At 48.9% G+C, this 23,776-nt stretch overlaps 2 protein-coding genes across 6 annotated transcripts in view; both read left to right on the top strand.

The window, feature by feature from the left end:
* The window catches only part of RAD54L2 (RAD54 like 2), a 68,760-nt gene extending 45,022 nt beyond the window's left edge, over positions 1-23,738 (top strand). For 4 of the 5 annotated variants that reach the window (XM_027700419.1, XM_027700420.1, XM_027700421.1 and 1 more), the window contains 20 exons: positions 998-1,196; positions 2,631-2,770; positions 4,267-4,398; positions 5,171-5,403; positions 5,902-6,084; positions 6,343-6,476; positions 7,777-7,973; positions 8,500-8,842; positions 10,163-10,340; positions 10,823-11,074; positions 11,648-11,766; positions 12,076-12,191; positions 13,160-13,259; positions 13,587-13,792; positions 15,052-15,227; positions 15,977-16,173; positions 16,287-16,483; positions 16,957-17,046; positions 17,589-17,681; positions 17,877-18,884. In XM_027700419.1, the coding sequence (XP_027556220.1) occupies positions 998-1,196; positions 2,631-2,770; positions 4,267-4,398; positions 5,171-5,403; positions 5,902-6,084; positions 6,343-6,476; positions 7,777-7,973; positions 8,500-8,842; positions 10,163-10,340; positions 10,823-11,074; positions 11,648-11,766; positions 12,076-12,191; positions 13,160-13,259; positions 13,587-13,792; positions 15,052-15,227; positions 15,977-16,173; positions 16,287-16,483; positions 16,957-17,046; positions 17,589-17,681; positions 17,877-18,862 (4,271 nt within the window). In that variant the 3' untranslated portion in view covers positions 18,863-18,884. Of the gene's footprint in view, positions 1-997; positions 1,197-2,630; positions 2,771-4,266; positions 4,399-5,170; positions 5,404-5,901; positions 6,085-6,342; positions 6,477-7,776; positions 7,974-8,499; positions 8,843-10,162; positions 10,341-10,822; positions 11,075-11,647; positions 11,767-12,075; positions 12,192-13,159; positions 13,260-13,586; positions 13,793-15,051; positions 15,228-15,976; positions 16,174-16,286; positions 16,484-16,956; positions 17,047-17,588; positions 17,682-17,876; positions 18,885-20,984 lie in introns of those variants that run through there. The other variant, XM_027700423.1, reaches the window with a different exon arrangement.
* On the top strand, positions 21,735-23,741 carry LOC113975879. Its single transcript, XM_027700425.1, has one exon. It carries the CDS (start codon positions 21,759-21,761, stop codon positions 22,845-22,847), a length of 1,089 nt encoding a protein of 362 aa, XP_027556226.1. The 5' UTR covers positions 21,735-21,758; the 3' UTR covers positions 22,848-23,741.
* The last annotated feature ends 35 nt before the right edge of the window (positions 23,742-23,776 follow it).

Raw genomic sequence — 23,776 nt, 5'->3', positions numbered from 1 at the left:
ACTTCATCTGCCACATTCTTCTGCACTGATGTCTTCTTTCCTTCAAAGTTCTGTCGAAGTGTCATTTCAGTTCAGTCATTAACTCGGATACACAGTGTAAGCAAGAAAGCTGATTACAAGATGAGACTCAGGGTATCGCTTTGCCTGACACAAGGGGACAAGATGCTTCAAAGAAGCTATTACAATGCTTGTCAGAAACGGTTTGCTTCAAGGGAAGCTTTTGAACAGAAACATCTCCTTTCTGTGCTCTGGAAGCATTAGCTTGGTCACTGGTAGCCTGTTGAAGAGCCAAGTGTCACACAGAACAAGGTGTCATTTCATATAATGCCTTAAGAGTGAAATCAAGTGCTAATGGAAGTCTGAAAATGGGAGAATGAAGAGAAAAAGAATGCGTGTGATTTATAATGTAGAAAGAGTATTGCCACTTACTTTTTATTTTTAAAAAAGTTTGTTGGAAGTTACAATTTAAATCATGAGAGTGAAGCCTGGTGCTAAAACCACTGAGGTGCCCAGTGTTTGAACCAGATAACCTCTTACATGGTATGTTCTGTTAACTTGGAAGATGGTTATTACACAGGTGTCATATAAATGGAAATTTCTGCCTTACTTGAACAACATGAAACAAAGCTAAAAAGATTTAAGTTCCTTGTTTTAATTAGAACTCATTGGGTCCCTGTAGGAACACAAACCCTTGGGACAGCAAGTGCTCCACGTAGACTGAAACAATTTTGCCTTGTTTTCTTGTCAGGACACTTTTGGGCTGTGTTGAATGGTGTTAGTCTTGGCTTTTACTGGGAACAGACCCTTCACTATAAAACTTTTAACACTCAGAGTGGCTGTTGGAAAGGATCCAAGTTTTGACCCTCAGAGAAACGTGCTTCCTGATGAGAGAGAATCGAGACTGTCGGTTCCCACTCAGCTCGAATCCTGATGAATGCTCATGTAAAAACCAGGCTGGCACAGCTGTTCTCATGTCATGACCTTCTCCCCTTTGCAGACCAACCCCGGGAAGGTGTGTTCAGTGGTGACCATGCTGAGCACACGGAGGATGGAGAATGGCAGCGCTCGACTTCAACTACCTCATCTCCGAGTGAGCGGGCAGAGCAACTCTTGCAGAACCAGCACAAGAGCCTGGCCTCTGAGGACACCAAAAAGAAGAGGGCTCAGAAACCGTCTCACATGCGGAGGAACATAAGGTAAGGAGCAGCAGGACAGAAAGAGCTAGGGTCACATGAGCCCTTTGGGTGAAAACAGAATCTCTGCACTTTGCTTCTGAGCTACGTTTTGCCACTGCTGGCAAAGCAGATGGTCTTTCTTTTCCAAAACCTTAGGATTTCACCAGTGGGAGTAGTATGATCTCAGACTGGAGTGCTGCATGTGGGTGCAGACTTGTTTGGTATTTCAGAAGAGGGAATATTTGGTTATGGAATATATTGCAAAAGTTGTGTAATTGCTGCTGGCTTTTAAAAGATGTAATAGAAAAACAGTACCACCATTAAGTTAAAACCAGTTTCAGATATTTGCTGAGATGAATCCTATTGAAAACAGCCTAAAATACAGTCTTTTCCTGTACTATCCTGGGTATTTGTTAGCAAGAATGCTGATGCTACTACTGGTGACTGAAATGTTGGAAATCAGTTTCACCTGGCTTATATAAAGCAGTAATAGTTTGATTGTGTAAGTCACCACATATTCTGGGACAAGTTGTCGAGTGGTAAATCACTATGAAATAATGTTCAAGGGGACTCTTAAATGCTCAGAGGAGTCCTAATGGACCAAGAACTCAAGTGGCTTCTCTTACCCTGTGTGCAATGTGCTGGTGGTCTCTGGTTCATGTTTAAGTTTGTGCAGATTGATTTTCTTAAAGCCAAAGGAATGAGCATTGAGTAGGCCTGGAGACATCTCCTCCTATCTCCCCCTCCCTCATTAGGATGGGGAAGACATCCCTGAAGTGTGGGGTTGGGTGGTTCTAAAGGCTAGTTAGAGGGAGCTGGATTTTACCACTGCTTGTACAGCACCTCTCCCTTGGCAAAAGCACCTTCATTTCCAGTACTGCACATGTGAAACTGAAGCAGGGGAAGAGCAACATTTGGAAGTAAAGAAAACTACCTGTAAAGGGAAGGTGTTTTGAGAGCATCCCTTGAAACCATTGTTAAAGCCATTAGAGGTCCTAGTTCCTGAAAACACTATGTCAGAAGACAATCAGGGTAATGACTTTTTGTGGTGGAATTGATGACTTTTCCTCCCACGTATCTTCTTTGCATGGCTTTGTGTATTTTGTGTTTATAAACTGCGTATCAATAAAAAACATCCTTTCAGGTAGAAGAACTTGTCTCTGGTAACCTACTTTACGTATGTGCTTACCCACTCCCAAATTTTCTCCTTTCATTATTTTGCTTCTGTCAAACTTTTATCTTTTCCTTGACTACTCATAGTGTTACCTGTAGTTGGGAAGCACAGTCTTGAAATAGCTGTATTTGCCTGTATCTTTTGATGATCATGTTCCCAGTCTGTGGAGCTGACAGACTCCTGGAGCTTGTCAGTCATCTTTTGAGCCAGCTATACAATCATTCATGTTTTTGGGAGAAATCGTTTGAGTGTAACCAAATCACGTTTGCTCCTGTGTTCAGAAAGCTGTTGCGTGAGGACCAACTGGAAGCCGTGACAAAGGCAGCCCAGCAGGAAGAGTTGGAAAGGAGGAAACGGCTTGAGCAGCAGCGGAAGGATTATCCAGCTACTATTCCAACTGTACCCCTTGAGTTTCTTCCTGGTAAGCAGTGGGAGATGCCAACCAAAGCAGGAGTTTTAAGGACAGAAGCTGAATGAAGAAGGTAGTGCCGTGCTTGTCCATGATAGGACAAGGGGTAATGGTTTTAAACAGAAGGAAGGTAGATTCAGGTAGATAAAAGGAAGAGGGTGGTGAAACACTGACACAGGTTGTCCAGAGAGGTGGTAAATGCCCCATCTCTGAAAACATTCAAGGTTAGGATGGCTGTCCCTGCCCATGGCAGGAGGGTTGGACTAGATGGCCTTTGAAGGGTCCTTCCAACCCAAACCATTCTGTGTTTCAGCACTATGCTGTACTTGCATTTCCAAGAGTAAACTCTCAGCAGTTCCAAAGCACTTGTTGGTTCAGTGTAGACAGTTCCACTTGTGAGCTAGTTTTGAATCAAGATGCATGGTGAAAAGTGTCAGGAAGAAAATATCTTGTTGAAGATATTTTGACACATTAATTGTGTGCAGGGGGATTCTGGAACAGACCTCTCTTGTCTTTCCAACTGGTGTGAGAGCTTAAACCAAGAGGCTTGACAGAATTGCCATGTCCAGACCCTATTTGTACTGGGAATGGTCTGTGCCAGGGATAGTGGAGCAATAGACTGGGAGCATGTATGTTCATGATGTAACCTTGTCCTTTCTTGCATGTTTCAGCAAGCAGTGAGTAGCAGGCAGTATAAATGATTAAGCATCACTCTTGTCTTCTGGTGAATATGTCATCTTGCATTGTTTCCTAATCTGGATCATTTTGGTGATCTAGTGGTGACCAGCCTCTGTTTGGTGTAAAGGGCAAGGAAGTGCAGTTGGATGTTGTGTAAGGAGTCAGGAGTAAGGAGTTCCTGAGTTGGCTTTGCCTCTTGAGAAAATGCATATTCTCCCTTACGTGCAAGCGTTCAAAACACTTTTACATAGAAGAGAAGGAATAAGGGCTGTTTAAAACACTTCAACTGTTGCAGGGTAGGTTGAAGCCCCAGAAGAACATCATTGCTGAGTCACTGCAGTGGTGCTGTTTGGCCCCATTAGCCTCTCTCCCCCCATGGCAGCACTAAAACATGCAAACAAATGCTCTTGATCAGCAAAAGTTGTTTATGATATGTGGGATGTAATTATTACAGTGTCCCTACTAACAAAGGGCAGTTATCATCCCTTCAGTTCTTCGCTGGGTGAAACGCAGCTTTTACTTTTGAGACCAAAAAAAAAAGAGAAACAAAGGGCTTTAGCGTGTTGCGTGGTCAGTGTGCCCCAGTCAGGGCATGAAACAGAGGGTGCCATCAGCAATGGCCTATTGTTTCAGCATACTGAGAAAGGAGCAGAGTGTGACCCAGGAAGCTGAGTCATAGCAGTATTGTAGACAGTGAGAGTCTGTTATGGAAAATTCCAGGACTAAGTTATTGGAGCAAAAGTGGAAGGAAATACTGTCTGGTTTCTGAACAGTTTTGTCTCCTTCCTCATTACTATGAATTACTTATTGTTTATGATTTATGTTTGTAGAGGACATCGTTTTCAGAACCGCAGAGGCGACCCAGCTCCCCCCTCAGGTCCTGGCTGAGGAAGTGATCTGCCTCGACAGTACCAGCAGTGGCAGTGAAGATGATGCTAAAGGAAAAAATAGCATTAAAGATGGTAAGTGACCAATTGGCTCAGCCTGGTCTTCTCACAATATGCTGTTTATTCAGCCACAAGTCTGTTTTCATCTAGTCAGATGCTCCAGTGGTGAATCACTTCAGATTTTTGTAGGCCTATTGGTTTCCAATTATATGGGCAGTTCTGCTCTGTGAGTCCCAAAGTGACATTTGTAAAATGGCCTGTCAGGCCCTCTTGTGAACTTGTGTTTATTTCTGCTTTATAAATGCACTTAACTTTGCTCAGTGCTCTGCTGAAGAATGCTTACGTGAGATGTGGCATCGTCTGCTGTGTATAAAAGGAGCATTCAGATCTGCAGCTGAAAGTGGTTTTTATGTCTCTTGTCCCAAATGGACCTAACCTGACTACTTTATACCACTATGGTACAGTACTTCTGCCCAATTTCCTTGGTGGTCCTTAGACATTGCATCAGTAGATAAAATGCATGCCTGGGTTTGGTTAAGAGGGCATATGTAGAAGAATGGAAATCACTCATATAAACTGTCTCACGTTCTGTTTGGATCAGCCCAAATTAATGTTGTCTGAAACATAGGAAAGCTCAGGGAAAGTCATGCTTTCATATGCTGATTTGAGGGGCCTGGCATGTCTGTATCGTGCCTGCTTGTTCAGAATGGGTCATTAGGCCAGTGTGAAATTGCAAAAGGTGCAAAAGGTGGTAGCCTTATTTCCAGATAGTTTTTTCCATATATGATAAACCCTGATGTCAAGTTCACCTTTGCCCTTATTCTCTCCTGCTTTGGTTACTTTACAGAAGTGATTGAGCTGAGCTCAGGAGAGGATGATGCCCTCCAAATTGTGGACAGCAGTGACTCTGGCAATGAAGGGGAGGAGGATGGCAGTGAAGAGAGCAGTGGCTCTCATGTGAATGATGCCTTAAATCAGTCAGATGCTCTGGGGCAAGTCATTGTCAACATCAATCATCCACCAAACGAAGAGGACATTTTCCTGGCTCCCCAGCTTGCACATGCAGTAAAACCTCATCAGGTAGGCTTTGTTAGTCTTGCAAATGCAGTGAGTTCAGACAAGCCTGCCTTGCAATTTCAGGAGAACTTCTTTGATGAGCTCTGTGACCACTCTGGTTGTAGTAGTGACTGTTGTGGACAGTCAGATGATACAGACAAATTAAAGGGAGGCCAAGGCTCTGTATAACTTTGGCTATTGTATTATCAGACCTTTGTATATTTAGATGAACTTTCTAAAAATAAAATTATGTTTATAAACAAACTAATCAACTCCAATTCAGATTCTCTGGCTACAAATTAATTTTGATTTATTGATATAGTCTTAGGACATTTTATGAGTATCTAAAAATACTGAGTTTCTGAGCATTCCCCAGATTAGAGTACTTTAGTGAACTTGAAACATCCCCTTTATATTTTAATGGTTTATGCAATCCTGATGTAATTGCCACTCTGTAAATACTTACCCATCTTGGTTTTTTTTCTCCTACCATTCTAATACCTTTTCTACTTTTATGTCTAGATTGGTGGGATCCGATTCCTGTATGACAACTTGGTCGAGTCCTTGGAGAGATTTAAAACCAGCAGTGGGTTTGGGTGTATTTTAGCACATAGCATGGGCCTGGGCAAGACCATACAGGTCATCTCTTTCTTGGATGTACTTTTCCGGCACACGGAGGCAAAGACTGTTCTTGCCATTGTACCTGTGAGTAGCCACATGAAGGGCTGGATGAGGGGCTTCTTTGCACTGCTTCTTTCTTTGTATAGAGAAGGTTGATTAGTGTCCCATCTCACATCAAGCTCTATCATACCCTTGCTGCTCTTCTCCCTCTTTCATTCCCTGTCCCTGAGTTTGCATGCTGTGGTCTGCTGCTTCTGTCTGGGCACAGCTGGGTGTCATTCCTTATTTTCATTTTTGATCTTAAAATCGCAAGTGACTCAGCTGGGTTTTTAATCCTTCCAGGTGAATACACTCCAAAACTGGTTAGCAGAGTTCAACATGTGGCTCCCAGCACCTGAAAACCTTCCTGCTGATTATAACTCCAAAGAGATCCAGCCCCGCACCTTCAAAGTCCACATCCTGAATGATGAACACAAGTAGGTGCCAGTAAAAGTTTTTTTGAACTCTTGAACTGTGTCTTAGGGAACTGTTAACAGAATTGGTGTTGCAGACTGTTCAGTTTGGGTTAATTCTGTGCCCTTGACTCCCAGATCTTTCCCACTCTGCATTTATTGTGAATGCTGTGTGAGGGGAGGATTTTGGTACCTCTCCGAGGTACCTATCTCTTTCATCCAATACTTATATCTTGTACTTCCTTCTCACACTGCTGACACACCTTTCTGTTCTTCCATGTGTGCTGAGATCAGGAACCCAGTCCCAGAGACAGAACTGCAGAGAGGAGCAGAAGTGCTGTGGCTTGGTGGGACACTGTTAGTCCTGTCAGAGTCCTGGGATTCCTGAGGCGTGTGCCCCTGTACCACGTCTCTTGCATTTTAAATGTGGGTTGGTTTTTTTTTCCCGAGATTTTTCACACATTTAGGGATTCCTCTACCTGACACTTTGACTTTCCATGAATGGAGTTGTCCATGAAGGGGTCTGGCAAAATATACAAAGCCTCTTTGTCCAAAAAGGAGAGATCAGTGATTGCAGTTACAGCCTGCTGTGGAGTGTGTTCTTGGCTCATGGATCTCTACTTCTTTCTGGATTATTTTTCCTGCATGGATCAGGACATTGCAGTGATCCTAGGGAATTCTCAGTTCATACACCCACCTGTTGATGTCCTCACCTTCTGACTGGGGTGTATTTTGAATCTACTGATGCTGCTCCAACCATGTGTTTACTGCTGGCTGGGATCTGGTGTGTTCTGGTGGATTGAGTGAAGACAGTGTCTTGATCTGAACCAAATCTGAGAAGGCTGCCAGGGAAGGAATAAGTGGGGAGCATGAGCATTGGAGAAGACAACAACAAGGGAAAAACAACTAGACAATTACAGCCATGTGCATTAGCAGCTAGTTCTGAAAATGGTTTTTGCACAGGCAGACTCAACAGCTCTTTAAAAGGGTGCTGTCATGAAACGAGTGTTTTAAGGTCTCTCAAAAAATCACCAGCACAGATGCTCTCAAGTTTGATGTCCTTTTTTTACATGACAGACTTCTACAGCTCAGTTCCTGTAACAATTTGTCATTCTCTACTCTGCTACCAGTGGCACTTAAAAGGATTTTTTCCCCTTCTATACCAGTTTGCTTCTTAAAGAAATTTCATTGTGTTCTTTTGTCTGGTTTGATGTGAGAAAAGTGCTTTAAAATAATTGAATGGGTCTTTTTTCTCAGCAGATTCCAATCCAGTGATTCAGTCTGAAAATGGAGAAAATCTGAACTTTGTTTGGTTGTTTTGCAGGACAACAGCTGCACGTGCAAAGGTGGTGAATGACTGGGTGACAGACGGTGGTGTGCTGCTGATGGGATATGAGATGTACCGTCTCCTCTCACTGAAGAAGTCCTTTGCCACTGGCAGGAAGAAGAGAACAAAGAAACAAGCTGGCCCTGTCATTATTGACTTGGATGAGGAGGACCGGCAGCAAGAGCTTCTGAAAGGTGGGAGGCCAGCCCTCAAGAGGGAGAGTGTGATCCTGCTGTCCAGCTGACCATCAGCAGTGGCAGCACAGGGGAACAACCTGTAACTTGCTTTTAGCATTGCTGAAATGATCAAACCTTGCTGGGCAGGAGTGTGTCTTTGGAAGCAGAAGGTTGTTGAACTTTGGCCGAGTCTTTAATTCCTTGCAAGAGCTGCAAATAAGTGTGGAAGTCAGAAGACTGAACTCTGGGATTTGTCAGTGTGAGATTTGCCAGTCTGAAATGATGCAAGACACCCAACTTGACGTAATGCGGGTTGTTGAGCAGAAATCAAGGGACAGTCATGTTTGCTCATTACCACATTATGCTAAATCAGAGCTAGTGTCTAGTCATATTTTATCTTCTGAATCAGCCTGGCTCTCTGCACCCACAAATACTGCTTTTTTGTCTTTCAGAACTACCCCTCCTTTGTGAAGTCGGTGACCATGTAAAACCAGAACTTTGTCTTATTCATCTCTAACTAACACTTAATGTTCCTTGTCCTCAGGGATTGAGAAGGCCTTGTCTCGCCCTGGCCCAGACGTGGTTATTTGTGACGAAGGACACCGGATAAAGAACTGCCATGCCAGCACTTCCCAGGCCCTGAAGAACATCCGCTCCCGCCGGCGGGTGGTGCTGACTGGGTACCCACTGCAGAACAACCTCATTGAGTACTGGTGCATGGTGGACTTCGTCCGACCCGACTTTCTGGGCTCGCGGCAGGAATTCAGCAACATGTTCGAGCGGCCCATCCTGAACGGGCAGTGTATCGACAGCACCCCGCAGGACGTGCGGCTCATGAGGTACCGCAGCCACGTCCTGCACAGCCTGCTGGAAGGCTTCGTGCAGCGGTGAGTCCCTCAGTTCTTACTGGTGTGGTCCATGCAAACACCTCCTTCATCCCAAATTACCGGGCTTATCTGCTGGAGTTATGTCCTACAATTAAATCTTGCTGCCTTATAGAATCATGGAATCGTTCAGGTTGGGAAAGACCTGTAAGACCATCAAGTCCAACCATTCCCTCAGCACTGCCAAGTCCACCACTAAACCATGTTCCCAGATGGCACATCCACACCTCTGTTAAATCCCTCCAGGATTTAACGACTTCCCCAGAAAGCCTGTTCCAGTGCTTGAGAACCCTTTCAGTGAAGAAATTTTTCCTAATATCCAGTCTAAACCTCCCCTGGCACAACTTGAGGCCATCTCCTCTCATCCTGTCACTTGTTACCTGGGAGCAGAGCCCAGCCCCCACCTGGCTCCAACTCCAACCTCCTGTCAGGGAGTTGCAGAGAGCGAGAAGGTCCCCCCTGATCCTCCTTTTCTCCAGGCTGAGTCCCCCCAGCTCCCTCGGCCACTTCTCTTTAGACTTGGGGTCCAACCCCTTCTCCAGCTCCACTACCCTTCCCTAGACTCACTTCAGCCCCTCAATGTCTTTCTTGTAGTGGGGGGCCCAAAACTGAGCCCAGGGTTCAAGGCGCAGCCTCACCAGTGCCCAGCACAGGGGGATGGTCACTGCCCTGGCACTGCTGGGCACACTGTTTCTTAGGGCTCAGTTTTGCCTTATGGTTAGAGGTAAAGTTGTTTTGCTTTGGTACCACAGACTCTGATACTAGAGAACAACACTTCTGACTGCACCAGAGTGACCTCGGGTTTATTTTGATGGCTTAATAATGAATTTGGATGTGCACTTTTTGACATCCTCTACCCAAGGACCTGAAAGTGTTTCATGAAAGTGTTATGAAAAAGGACAGTGACTCCACCACTCTGGAAATGAATCAGCTTTTCTTCCTCATATGAGGGTTCTAAGATGCTGGACCAGTGACTTGAATGGAATGTCTGAATCATTAGCAGAGCTGAAAATAAACCTTCAGTCTTATTTCTGGTTTTCAGCTACCGTGGAAAACAGGACTTTCATCACCCTCCTAACACCGTGACCTGTGCTAGTTGATTGTAATGTTTGAGATCTCTGTAATTGTGTGTACAGCTGGTATTTGGCTGCAGGGATAGTCTCTTGGAAGTGTCATGCATTAGAGAAACATGCAATTTAAAGGTCTTTCTCCCTGCAGCCAGGGGGGCAAGAAGTCAAAATCTTACCCTACAGGCAGCCATAGAGAGATCATATGGGGAAATTCCCTTCCCTGTATTTATCTCTCTTTTTATTTCCTCTGCAGGCGGGGCCACAATGTTCTGAAGGTTCAGCTCCCATCTAAGGAAGAACACGTCATTTTGGTGCGTCTGTCAAAGATCCAGCGGGCCCTTTATACCGAGTTCATGAACCGGTTCCGAGACGCAGGCAACAGTGGCTGGCTGGGACTGAACCCGCTCAAAGCTTTCTGTGTCTGTTGCAAGGTAGGTTTTGGCAGGAGATGCAAAGAAATATTCTAATATATAAGGCAAAGGCTGGAATATGAGACAAAACAGGAAGTGAAAGTGGCCAGGGACATCTTCTCTCCCCAGAGTGCTCTGCGATGGCCCAACAGTATTGTTATCTTTGCTTCCAGAACTGGGATGCAGAGATGTTAAATGTGCTTTTGAAACTGTGCAAGAAACCTGCAGCCATCAGCTGAACCAGTACTGGGCTGATACCTTCACCTGCACAACCTTACCTGCTGCAGTGCAAACAGGCAACCTCCTCTGCCTTTGTGCTGTGTGGGGTGCACAGTGGCCTCCTGGTTTGTTCTCAGGGAAAGAATTTGGCACTTTTAAAGATATGAGAGCCTAGGGGAAGTATCAGTTCTTTCCTTTGAATAGCTGTGGAGCTTTCAGACCACAATCGTTGGCAAGCAGCAGGCCAGCCCAGGTCTAACCACTTTATTTCCTTACCCTTTCAGATCTGGAACCATCCAGATGTGTTGTATGAAGCTCTGCAAAAGGAGAATCTGGCAAACGAGCAGGATTTGGATGTGGATGACCTTGGCACAGCAAGTACTAATTCCCGCTGCCAGCCTCAGGGAATTAAAGTCAAAGCAGAGAGTAATGCTTTGGCATCACCAGTTGGAGAAGCTACTAATAGCAAGTTCCTCCAGAGTGTTGGCTTCAACCCTTTTCAAGAGAGAGCAAATCAGGTCGTAACTTATGAGTGGGTGAGTGCCACTGCTGGAAATCTCTTCATTTGGAGAGTCTGAAATCAGAGTGTACCTCTTTTTAGGGCAGTTTTCTGAAGTGGAGCAAAGAGAAGCCTCTTCTGTTTGAGTTGTGGGTTTCTCTTACGTTTCTTTACCATAGAGCATCTTGATAAGCAGGTCTGTGTGGTGCTGGGATGGATTTACAAATCTCATGAGGCAGGAGGGCAGGCAGCACTCATACCATTGTTTTCATCTGACCAGAAAGGCTGTGGACTTTGTTATTCAAAAAAAGGTGTTAGAGTGAAGTTTGATCTAGATAAGATGGTGGTAAATCTAGAAGACTGGAAGAAAGCTCTTGAGGTAAAAGAGTCATGAAAGGTTGAGGGGACACTCATTCATCCAAGAAGTTTGTCATTTGGAGCTTCTGGAAGGAGAGGTAGCAGCAGTAGTTGGGAGTAGCATTCTCACCTCTACCAAGTGGATGTAAATAACCTCTTTGCGATGACTTATTTCTCTCACCTTGAGATAGGGTTGTTGGACTAAACAGAGAATGAGCAACTCCACCTGTAATAGTCTCCCATTTCTTGGTAGGCCAAAGACATCTTGTGTGATTACCAGACGGGAGTCTTGGAGAACTCGCCCAAAATGGTGTTACTGTTCCACTTAATTGAGGAAAGCGTGAAGCTTGGAGACAAGATCTTGGTCTTCAGGTAAGCAGAGTATCAATAGTTGATCCTACAGTCACCAAGCACTGGAGTAGTTGGATCTCCTCTGGTGCTAGAAGCTTATTACACAGGGTGAATGGTGTAGCAGTTTCCCTTTTTTTTCTTTGTTGTATTAGATCTTGAATTTCATCTGTGGGTTTTATACTTCTGCCACTGTCAATTTTACTAATGAGAGATGTGCTGCATAAACAGGATTTGACAACCATCAGTGCTGTCATGGTTGGGGAAGGGTTCTGATACTCCACTTTTACTGCTGGGGGGTCATTTTCCTGAACAGAGATCTTGGTTTTGCAGCCAGAGCTTGTCCACCTTATCTGTCATTGAAGAGTTTTTGGCAAAGAGACCGATGCCGAGTCCTCCAGGTTCAGATGGAGGAGTTCACAACTGGGTCCGAAACATCAACTACTACAGTGAGTACAGCAAATCCCCCTCGCTTTTGATGTCACACTCTTTGATCCTCTGTGATGGACTACTTCCTGAAAGTCACCCACTGTCTTCATATGTTTGTCCTTGGGTGTGAAGATGCTCCTCTGAAGCGTTCTCTTGATGAACCTCTTTCAGATTGTTCATACTTAATTGTTTTGGAAGACAATGTCAGTTGGATAGCAACTAACTGATAACTTCCAAATCCTCTTTCTGACATATTACTTAGGAGATCTTGTTAGACATCTTTAACACCTCACTTACTACTGCTTTTTAAAGTTGCAAAAGATACTTTTTGCTTCCTGTTAAGCTATTTGCTAGATTTTTCTTCCAAATCCAGAATCACCCTGGAGTGCTTTCGTTAGCTCAGGGCTATGAATTCCTCCTCCCCTCTTCCCCGGTTTTAAATCTCATTCTGGTATGGGTTGTTGCTTTGTGTGGCTACTTTACAGGCCAGGGCTGAGAGAAGTGGTGGCTGATTTTTGAAGAGCAGCCAAAAGCGACAGGGAGCAGAGACGACACCCCCTGCAACTCCTCTAGACCAATACTCTCTGTGCTCATATCTAAGCTTTGGGGGTTTGCCAAAAGCTTTACAGTTTTGATTTCTCTTAGTTCTTCGTTCCTGTTGTTCCTGCTTGCTATCCATCTTGCCTAAAGCACAGCCTTAATGGGCTGCTAGATGTGTTGTGGCACTCCCAGTCCTGGCCTTGACAAGCTTGAGTAATGTTTTACTTGATCTCTCAGCTGAACAAATCCCAGCCTGGCTGGCTGCACTGCACCTGCCTGGCTGGGCAAATTAGAGGTACAGAGTGGTCCAGTTGAGATCCTGGAGTACATGACTTGAGGAAGACCCAGAATTGGTTTGCAACCAGTTACAAAGCTCAGAGTTTAGAAAGTGGGTTTGTTTCCCCCAAACACACAGAGCTTTTAAATGGGTCTTTAATTTCCTTCTCAGGATTGGATGGCAGCACCTCTGCCTCGGAAAGGGAACGACTGATTAACCAGTTCAATGATCCCAGCAACACCTCTGTTTGGCTCTTCCTTTTGTCCACACGGTAAGTTGGCTGGAGCAGAAGGGCACAGTGGAGGACTCACACTGATGTTCTGTGTGCAGGTGGGCTTTCAGTTCTTAACTTCCTTTGTAGTAAGCTCTCCATGGCCTGATAGTGCCATCTGCTTCTGAGTTCCCTAGGGATGTAGCATTTCAGTCTTAATCTTCTGCAACAGCTTAACAGTCTTGGAAACCAAACTTAGCTTTAAAGTTTGGCTGGAGGGAACTTTCCATAGACACTTTGTGGACTCTTGGCTGTGATGGTCGTCCCTGCCTAGAAGTTTTGAAAGTTGGCCAAGGCAGCAGTTTGAAATTTGTCTCTGATTTCCAGTGCTGGGTGTCTGGGTGTCAACCTCATTGGAGCAAACAGAGTGGTGGTGTTTGATGCCTCCTGGAACCCGTGCCACGACGCCCAGGCCGTGTGCCGAGTGTACCGCTACGGGCAGAAGAAGCCGTGCCACATCTACAGACTGGTTTCTGATTACACCCTTGAGAAGAAGATCTATGACCGTCAGATCTCCAAGCAGGGCATGTCAGGTAAGTGTGGGTGCACATGGCATTCCACTCTCAGCTTTAGCTCCTGCAAGTCCTGTTTCTGTGGGTTTTGTAATTTCTTTTTTTAAGGTTGAAGACCAGACAAAGAGGTGACAGACACTATCCCAGAACTATGTTTGATGTTTATGAGTTGGCAGTGACATGGGATCCTTTAAGAAATTCATGATAGTAGAGCCAAAATCCTCCAGCAGGGCTGTGTTACTACTCCACTGCTGTGCCATTTGCCATCACTGCTACTCTCCTGGCTGCTGCAACAGACTGGAGTCTCAGAGGGTGTCTGTTTTCCCCTGTGCCTGGATATTGCTTGCCTTAAACTGGGTGTTACATATTAAATAGCTCTGTACCTCCATTTTTCCAGCAGCAAGAGAGGGAAAATGGCTAAATTAAAGCATATATTGATACCTTTGACTCACAGTGCTTACTTAGGAGCCAAGAATAATGAATTCATTGCAGTTCTGACCTCCCTTTGTACCACAAGTATCTTTTGCGCTGGCTTGTGCCAGCTATCAAGCTGCTCTCCTGGAGCATGCAGCTGAGGGTTGTGGTGACCCAAAGAGAGCTCTGCTGCCTGAGTCCTTCTGTGCCAGAAACACAAGTCCAGAGGCAGCAGCCCAGTGTGATCTGGTCAGTGTGTTGTTGTGCACTCAAGGTGGAGTCCCATGGCAGCTGACCTGGCTTCCAGGAGAGTCCTGGATAGAGATGTTTTCTCCACGTGCTCCTGTTTGCCCTGTGTGCAGGAGGGATAACGTCCAAGGAAAACATTCAGGCTCTTGTGAGCAAGGGACTGTGGCTGCTTTTCTGAGCTTTTAACTCAACAGAGTTCTGTAAATTTTGGTATCTGGTTACTAACTTGAGCCTTTTTGGTGGGCTCTGTGGGAAAACACCTACTGATGTGGCTGCAGTTCTGTCCCAGGACATGTATGTTTACAACCTTGTCATGTGAGGTGGGACACTATCCATCACTAGTTTTGTATTCCTGCTTGCCAGGAGCTCGCTGACCTGCACTGCCTTGCTGTGCAGTCTGGAGCACAAGGCACTTGTCAGCCTGACTTGGTCAAACAGGCTCAGTTCTGAACATGGATGGTGATTTTTCTCCCTGCCCTGACATTTACAGAACACTTCTGAGGATTGTGCAGATTGTAAGGAGGGAGCTCTGTTAGAACAGGAGTGTAGGAAGGGCAGCAGGCAAGCAGTACCCATTTCTTCCCTTTTCTGCTCACTTCATTCCCCCTCTTTTCCAGATCGGGTGGTGGATGATCTGAACCCAGTGCTGAACTTCACCCGACGAGAGGTGGAGAACCTGCTGCATTTTGTGGAAGAGGAATCTGACCCTGCTCAGCTCTCCCTCAATCCAGGCAAGATGAAGGAGTCTGTTCTACAATTAGCCTGTCTCAAGTATCCTCACCTCATCACCAAGGTAAGACCAGCCTGTTTCCTTGCTGGCACAGCACTGCACAGCCAGGAGTAGGCCTGGAGGAATCTGGCAGCGTGATGGGGCCATGGTGGCAAGAAGGATGCACCTGTGTGCTGGTGGGAATAGGCAGAAAATCTTCTAGAGAGAGCCCAAAGAGCCCTGCCCTTCCCTGTGGTATCTCCTACACATTTACAGATGCCTCTGTCCTGGACAGGTTTGGGGGCAGGTTGTCGGGCACCCCTTTTCTTCATCTTGGTGCTGGACGGGAAAGTGGCAGTGGCATATCCCAGCTTGCTGCCAGCTCTTTTCCTGGGGTGGCTTTGAACCAAAGCTGGCACAGGCAGCACTTGCCTGTGTTGTCAGGAGTTTCTCTGGTGGGGTGGTGGTGCAGAGGGGGCCTGTGGCTGGGTGCTGTGGGGCTCTGGTGGCTGCGTGACATCGTGGCAGACTCTGTGCTTGCACACTTGGCCTGGCCTTTGGCTCCTGGGTTTTGCTGTGTGCTCGTGGTAAGTGCTGGCCTTGGCTGGGCAGGCAATGGCTTAGCTGACTGTCACCCTTCAATCTGAGCCTGGCCACATCCACAGCACTGCCCTGTGCGTGCTCCACCATGGCCAGCTCTGCCTTCCCAACCCTTCCTGCTCAGCCTGGGATGGAGACAGGCTGCCGCAGGGAGCCAGTGGCTGCCGTTTGGGGTTTGTTGGTTCCCTCTTGTGGTGTGTTGGTGCCAGAACCGCGATGCTGTGGGGTTGCAGGAGCCTTTTCAGCATGAGTCACTGCTGATCGACCGGAAGGAGCACAAGCTGACCAAGGCAGAGAAGAAAGCAGCCAAGAAGAGCTATGAGGAGGAAAAGCGAGCATCCGTCCCCTACACCCGGCCGTCCTACGCACAGTATTACCCAGCCAGTGACCAGAGTCTGACGAGCATCCCTGCCTTTAGCCAGAGGAACTGGTGAGTACCTGCCCCTTCCCCTTCTTCCCATGCTGTAGACATGAAATGAGGGGGCAGAGAATGTTTATCCCTGTCGGGTGGGCACTGCAATCTCCTCCATCCTCTCTCACTAGGCGACCAGCCCTCAAGGGTGAGGACAAGCCGGTGGCAAGCGTCCGCCCAGTTCAGTCCACCCCCATTCCAATGATGCCCCGGCATGTCCCCATGGGCAGTGCAGGATCAACCTCAAGCTCCAACCCTGCTGTCAACTTCCCCATCAACTATCTACAGCGAGCTGGTGTCTTTGTGCAGAAGATTGTCACCACCACGGGTGAGTTGCTGGTGCTCACAGTGGGTTGAGTTGTGATGCCCGTGGTGAACTGAGCATCAGGGTGAGTTGTTGATGCTCACCTGGGCAGTGGGCAGATGGCCATCAGAGCCAAAGATACTGCCTCTCTCATTTGAGTGGTTCCCCTGGAGGACTTTCCCTGCAGGTGTGCAAGGGTCTTGGACCTGCTGGGTTGTTGGGAGTGAACTCCCATGAGAGGGCCTTCAGTACTGTCACTAGTTGTCCTTTTTATGATAGGGGAGATGCTGTGCCAGAGCAGCATGGCTTTTTCATCTTTGGAGCCTCTGCTGCCTTCCTGTGCTGATCAGAAATAAACCCAGAGCTTGCTTGTAGCATAGCACGTAGGAGAGACAACTGCACTGCAGACAAAGGAGTTGGTGGGGCACCTGCCCTCTCCTGACTGTAGCTGGCTTGTAATTTAATGGACACTGTTCTGTTTCTTCTCCCGCTGCCAGATATTGTGATTCCGGGTACAAACACGTCCACTGATGTACAGGCAAGAATCAGTGCTGGTGAGAGCATCCACATCATCCGAGGGACAAAAGGTAAGTCCTAGCCAATGCTGAGTAGCAAAGAAAAGGATGTAAAAGCATGAATCAGTGCCTTGACAGGAAAAGAAACAAGAAGGGGAGGAGATCTGGAGTTTGCAGTGGCTCTGTTGCAGCCCATGCTCTGGGTGTGTTGATGCTGCAGGGCTGTTGCAGCTGTGGCTGCTCCTGTCACCCTGAGAGGAGCTGTTGAACTTTGTGTCTGGGTGTCTCCTTTTCACAACACCCTCTGCATGTACTGGGGCAACCAAACACTTCCTGGTGCTCCCAGAGCAAACTCTGTCTCAAGCATGAAATTCCACATTTCCCACCAGCAACACATTGGGAGGGGTTGATCCCCAACCCAGGAAAGCTGCAAAGGTGTAAGTGAGGAGTGAAGAAGGAGACAGAAGCACCTCGCTGAGCTTCCCTGCATGATCTGAGCTGACCTTATGCAGCACTGCTGTCCTGTTCCTGCCTGAGCAGCCTTACAGGCTCACAGATCCAGGGTCCTGAGCTAATACTGGAGTTGTAATGATGTTGTTCTGCCTCTGTTCCAGGGACGTATATCCGGACCAGTGACGGTCGGATTTTTGCTATACGGACCACTGGGAAGCCAAAGGGCAATGAAGACCGTCGGACAGCTGCCTCAGGTAGGGACCTGTGAGTGCTGTCTGAGGCTTTCACATGTGCTTTCCTACTTGAGTGTCTGGGGTGGCTTTCCCTAGTGTATTCCTCACGCCTATGTTTGGAGCAATCTCCCCACCTTCCTTTCCACTGTTGCGTTTTGGCCCCCAGGTTTTTCTCCAAGGTCGTCTTTCTCACCTGCTCCATCTCCTTGTTTCCAGGCTCCCAGAGCTCCTCCCTGGAGTCCACAAGCAATGGCAGACACAGTGCCTCATCGCCGCAGCTCCCCAGCACGGAGGAGCTCACCCGGCCCATATCCCCCGACAGCCCCGAGATCATCAGCGAGCTGCAGCAGTATGCGGAGGCGGCGGCCGCGCGCGAGTCCCGGCACAGCTCTCCCAGCACCAACGCGGCGCAAGGCCACGCCCGCACGGACACCGCGCCAGGTGCCGCAGCCCGAGGAACCGAGCAGCGTGTGGGGGTTCACTGCCTGGCCCCCTCTGTGTCCTCGGCCCTGCCAGCCACCAGCCAGCACGTTGATGCCCACTCGGTGTTGGACTTACGGGGCAACAAGCGCAAGTCGACCTCGCCGTCGGCTCCGGAGGAGCAATCCCGCAGGCAGCAGAAGAAGCGCCAGTTGCCATCGTCCGTGCAGCCCTACGAACACGGGTACCCCGTCTCTGGTGGGTTCACCATGCCTCCTGTCTCTTTAAACCACAACCTAACCCATCCATTTGCCTCCCAACCAGGAAACTCCTTGTACATGGGCACTGGCTCCTCTTATTACCAGCTGCCCAATTTACTCCCAGACCCTCATCTGGTGTTCCCTGTGACTACTGACCCTCTGCTGACAGCCGGCACCGCCAGCTCTTCTGCTGCTACCTCAGCCACCGCCAGCGTCCCCTCATTCATGCTAAACCCTTCTCTGACAGGGGTACTGCCCAATTATTCGCTTCCCTTCACGCAGTCACTCCTGCCCGAGCCCAGGATGTTTGCTCCTTTCCCAGCCCCCGTCTTGCCTAGCAGCCTTCCCAGGAGCATGGCATCTGCCTACCCTGGCTACATGTCCCCTCACTCGGGCTACCCAGCTGGGGGTCTCCTTCGGTCCCAGGTGCCTCAGTTTGAACCCCAGGAGGTCCCAGAGGTGGGATGCAGCTCTAATGACGAGGACAAAGACGACGATGTCATAGAGATCACAGGGAAATAAAAAGGGCCAGCTCCTGCTTGGTCTCAGCTCCACCAGGAGGCAAAAGTTGCAGAACCTTTTTTGGGAGTCAGGATTTCCCCTCTGGGCTGTGGCAGCGGGTGGAGAAGGATGCAAAGGGTGTGGCGTGGGGGTGGTTTTGTTCTTTTTGTTTTGCTTTGTTTTTTAGCTGTCGAGGATAAGAATTGTATTAGGGACTGGGAGATGGGAGAGGGATAGAATGGACCTGTGAGGGCCAGGGGAGCAAGAGCCAGGGGAGGAGGGAAGCAGCAATGCAAACCATAGGAGTGCCTCCCCCCATGCTCTGTCTGTCTGTCTGTCTGTGTTCTCTGTCTTGTCTGACCGCGGCGGCTCGGTGTTGCGAGTCACTGCCCTGCTCAGGCCTGGCGGTGCGGGCTTGACCGCTGGCAGGGCCGAGCTCCCTCTCACATGAACTGCCTTATCTGTGAACTTCTCTCACTGAGAGAGGGGTGGGCCAGGGGGGTGACTCCAGCAGAGGTTGGGGACAAAGTGTTTTTAATGGGGAGGGAGTGGGGAGGCTTCTACATTGTATATGTTGGGGCGGGGGGGGGGGGGTGTGTTAAAAAAAAAAAAAAAAAAAGATAAAAAAAAGATAAAAAAAAAGAAAATACCCCACAGACAGTTTGTCACCCTCTTCAAATTCACATGAGACTAGTGTGAAGGCTCCAGGCAGGCTCCTGCTGCAGTCAGAAGGGCAAGGCTCTGGTGGGGGGCTCCTCCAGGCCCTTCTGGAAGGTCCTGTCCTCCCCAGGGACCTTCTGGAGGGTCCCATCCAAGGTAGGTTGGCCCTGTGGGTCCAGTGCCAGCTCTGTGTGCCAGGCCAGATGAGTGGAGCAATCCCAGATGTCTTGGTGGCCATCGGAGGGGAATCCTGGTGACTCCTCAGCTCCACGGCCCTGCCAGGCTATGTGAAGGCCACGTCTCACCCTGCTGTGGCCCACCAGATCCAGGTGTAGGTGGGCTCACTGCTGCTTCTCAACAGCACCAGGCAGTGGAGAAGATTGGGAGGGGGACACTGGACCCAGTGCCAGTTGCTGTTGAATCTGTGACTGGAGGGACTTCCCCCTGCACAGAACCTCTACATTAATTTATTTCATGAAAGCATAATATTTATTGTCTGGGGGAGTCTGTCTTTCTACTTTTAAATTAATTTCCATATTAAAAAAAATAAAAAACTGGCCTCCATCATGCAGTGGTCGCTTGTTGGGTTGTTTGTGTGGGGAGAAGCAGTGGGTTGACCGAAGTGTAGCCTTAGGAGCGGGGCCAGCTGTGGAGGTGGCCCATGGCTGACCCGTGTGGCATTGGCTGGATGTGCCCCATCAGGAGCTGCTCTGGGTGCTCAGCAGCCAGAGCGAGGATGGAGTCCTCTTGTCATTGGGCAGGTGGGGGAGCACATGTGGGAGCCTGCTGTGCTCCTTCCCAGTGAGGAGGACAGCTGTGAGGTGTGTGGAGCTGGGAAAGCAGAGCTCCTGCTGGGGAAGCACCTTTCCCCACACAGGGAGCAGCACTCAGCCCAGCCCTGCTCAACCCCATGTGTGAGGAGGCTGGTCCTGGCCCTGACAGTGAGCCCTCTGGCTGCTCACCTCAGGGCCAGGGCTTCTAGGAAGAGCTGGGATACCCAAGTGCAGCTGGACTTGGTGCGTGTGACTGTGTGTGAACGCGTTAGGATGGAGACTTGAAATCCAGGAACCCCCATGTCACATCTGGGTGTCACCAGGCACGAGCTGTGCTCGCCTGTGTGGGATGTCCCTGGAGCCGTGGCAGCTTGTAGGGGACCTCTGGAAGCTGCAGTCACTGCTGTTTGCTGGGACCAACTAGGTATAGGAAAGGGCAGGATGTCCTGACATCCTCCACTAAAGGGGTGTGGGAAGATGGGGACCCCCCTTCCTGAGAGGGGGGCGGGTGTGCACGCGTGTTATGGAAACATAATAAAAATGTTATGGGGCTTTCCTAGTGTCTTCTCTGTTTAATGGACATTGTCTGTCAAACATAACCACACCATTCATAGAAGCCTTAGATCAACAGTTTAGCTATGCAAATTATTTTAATTATTTTTTTAAAAAACAAACATTAAAATAGTGCTTTCTTCTTTAACATATCCTAGGAGTTGAAAACCGAGGGGTTCTGAGCAAACTGCTGGACAACTTGTCTTTGGATGCACCATGGAAATAAAAATCAAACCCCCCCACAAAAGTAACAAAGCAAATTAACTGATGGTGTTCATGCAAGTTTCTCCAAAGACTTGACAGTGCTGCATCTGTGAGTCATGCCCTCCTGTGCTCTGTGTGTCCACCTCATGCACAACCCTGTGACACTGATTGTATGACCAGCTTGCCCAGATGTCCGTTGCATCCCTGTGAGGCTGTCAGTTTTCCGGTGGATTTGGGGAATGAACCTAGGCAAGGGTTTTCCTTGTCGAGAGTAGCAAGCATTGAGACCCTGGGGGCACGTGTGGGAGGCTGGAATGTAAGCAGACCCCCACTAGAGCCCTGCTGCAGCCCCAGTCCTTCCTGATGGGGGGTCAGGGTAGTGGGGCTTATCCAAGGGACCCTCCCGCATCTTCTGAATGGGGCCTGTGCTGGGACAAGGTGTGAAGATTTGGCTGGGGACAGTCAGTGTGGTGGCTCTGGATGTGATACTGGTGGCTGCACACCATTTTCTCTGCTCCTTGCCTCTCCAGGACTTCCTGAGCAGGCCCTGGCACATCTCCATGCTGCCACCCGATGTCCTCCCGGGGTTCCTCAGCATAGCCCAAGCCCTGGGGCAACGGGAGCTGGGGGCAGCTGGCACTCGGCTACCATGGGGTACACACTTTGTACCCTGTTCTGGTTGTTAACCTGGCACCAGGGTGAGGTGTGAGGGCTCTCCTGGCTCCTGCATGGCCATGGCAGCTTGGAGACCCCTTGCCACCCTTCTGTGGTGTGCATGCCCCTGGCAACCATCCCTGGCTCCAGGCAGCTGCAGCATGTTGGCCCTGCCCAGCAAGTGCCCAAGTACAGCCCCAGCCCTACCTCTGCCCCACCTTCCAGCCCCAGGCACCCCCTTAGTGAGGGGACGGGTCCCCTGGGCCCTGGCAGAGCCTTGGCTGAGAGGTGGTGGCAGAGATGGCCATGATGCCCTGGCCACAGCTGGGGGCTGGCTGGGGCTGGGGCTGCTCCAAGGCAACCGGAGGCACCTGCTCTCCCACTGTGCCAGGGGAAGGATTTCCTCTACCCCACAGAAACTGCGAGGGAGCATGGGTTATCCAGAGTCTTTCCCAGTGGAGGGAGCTCTCCAAGCCCTAAAACTTCCCTCCCATGGGACCCACTCTCGCCCTCGTCTCTCCCCAGTTTTCTTCTCTCCAGCATGTGGTTCTGCTGCAGAGGGTCCTGTCTTGGGTTTCATGAGCCCAGAACAGGGGCTTTCCCTGCACGGGTTAAATTTTTCTTTTGCTGCTGTATTTCTGTCTCCAAATGACCTGACGGGAAGCAGCTGCCAGTTCTCGGTGGGGTTGTGGGTGACACTGAGGACAGCAGTGCAGGACTCTCTGCTGAGGATTTGGACAATAAGGAAGATTCCTGAGCACAGCCTTGAGGCCTGGGCATTGCTGTGGGGAATTGGGAATGGCCAACTGCCCTCCACATCAGCATCCAGCCCTTGGCCCTTCCCTCAGGTGGGAGGTTTCCACTCCTGGGAACAATCAGGTGAAGGCTGGGTGCCACTGAAGACAGTGCCATGGGCATGGAGGTGGCTGCTGTGTGCCCTGATCTTGGTGGGCTTGTTTCCCCCACTGCTGATGAAGATCTTGGGGTATCATAGGGAACTGCAGGATGGGGGCAACACAGCCCAGCATGTCCCACATTGGGCAGAATCTGCTGCTCATCATCCTCCCAGAGCACCTGGGAGGGTGATGGGGTGGGTGCAGGTACTTGGAGAAAGCAAATATTCTGGCAAGCAAAGGGTGGGATTTCCACAGGGGCTTCACTAGAAATTATGTGTGTTTTGACTTAGTGATGTCAGCGAATCATAGACTCATAGAATGGTTTGGGTTGGAAGATCATCTCATTCCAACACCCTGCCATGGGCAGGGACACCTCCCACTATACCAGGTTGCTCCAAGCCCCATCCAGCCTGGCCTTGGACGCTTCCAGGGGTGGGGCATCCACAGCTTCTCTGGGCAACAAATTCAAGTGGCTGAATGCACGAGAATTGCTGCTGGTTTGGGGGCGGCTTCCCGGACAACAGGGACAAGTACAGCAAATACCTTCACAGCTGGTGTTTCTCGCCGCTCTGGGATGAATTTTGTTAATCCAGTCTTGGAAGGACCCGGGGGGGAGGGCTGGGGCGGGGGGCAGAGGTTAAACGGGGAACGTAGTCCAGCTAGATTACAGTGAGGTGATGGCTCCTCACAACTAGGAGCAGGCGCTCCCTGCAAAGGGACAACGGGGCAAGTGAGGGAGAGCAACCTCTGCCACCTCCCAGGCTACCACCACTGCCTCGGCTGCTTCGTGGTACCCAGCTTGGAGCTGGAGTCTGGCAAATCCACGGGAGCCTGAAGGAATCCATCACTGAGTCTCATTTGGGGTTTTGTGTTGGTTTGAGTTTCTTTTTCTTTTTTTTTCTTTCTTTTCTTTTTTACTACCGCCTTAGTTTGTGGCCTGTCTTGTTGTGGTTGGAAAGAGGAGTATTGCTAGCAGGGTGGGTTGGTCGGTTGGCCCCACGCATGATCATGTGCTTCCCTCTTCTCTCTGTCGAACGGGATGTGCTCACCTGATCTCCCAGAACAGAGACTTTGAACAATTTGTTGTTTATATGATGTATTTATTTTTACTTGTGTTTCATGTCATTTTTTAAAAAAATAATAAATTGTAAGTTGGTATAACTGCCTGTTGCTTCTCTCTCTTTGGTTTTTGGGTT

The sequence above is a fragment of the Neopelma chrysocephalum genome, unplaced genomic scaffold (genome assembly GCF_003984885.1).
Source record: "Neopelma chrysocephalum unplaced genomic scaffold, ASM398488v2 Primary Assembly neopelma1_147, whole genome shotgun sequence".
Lineage (NCBI taxonomy): Eukaryota > Metazoa > Chordata > Aves > Passeriformes > Pipridae > Neopelma > Neopelma chrysocephalum.
This window is presented reverse-complemented; position numbering and strand designations above follow the sequence as displayed.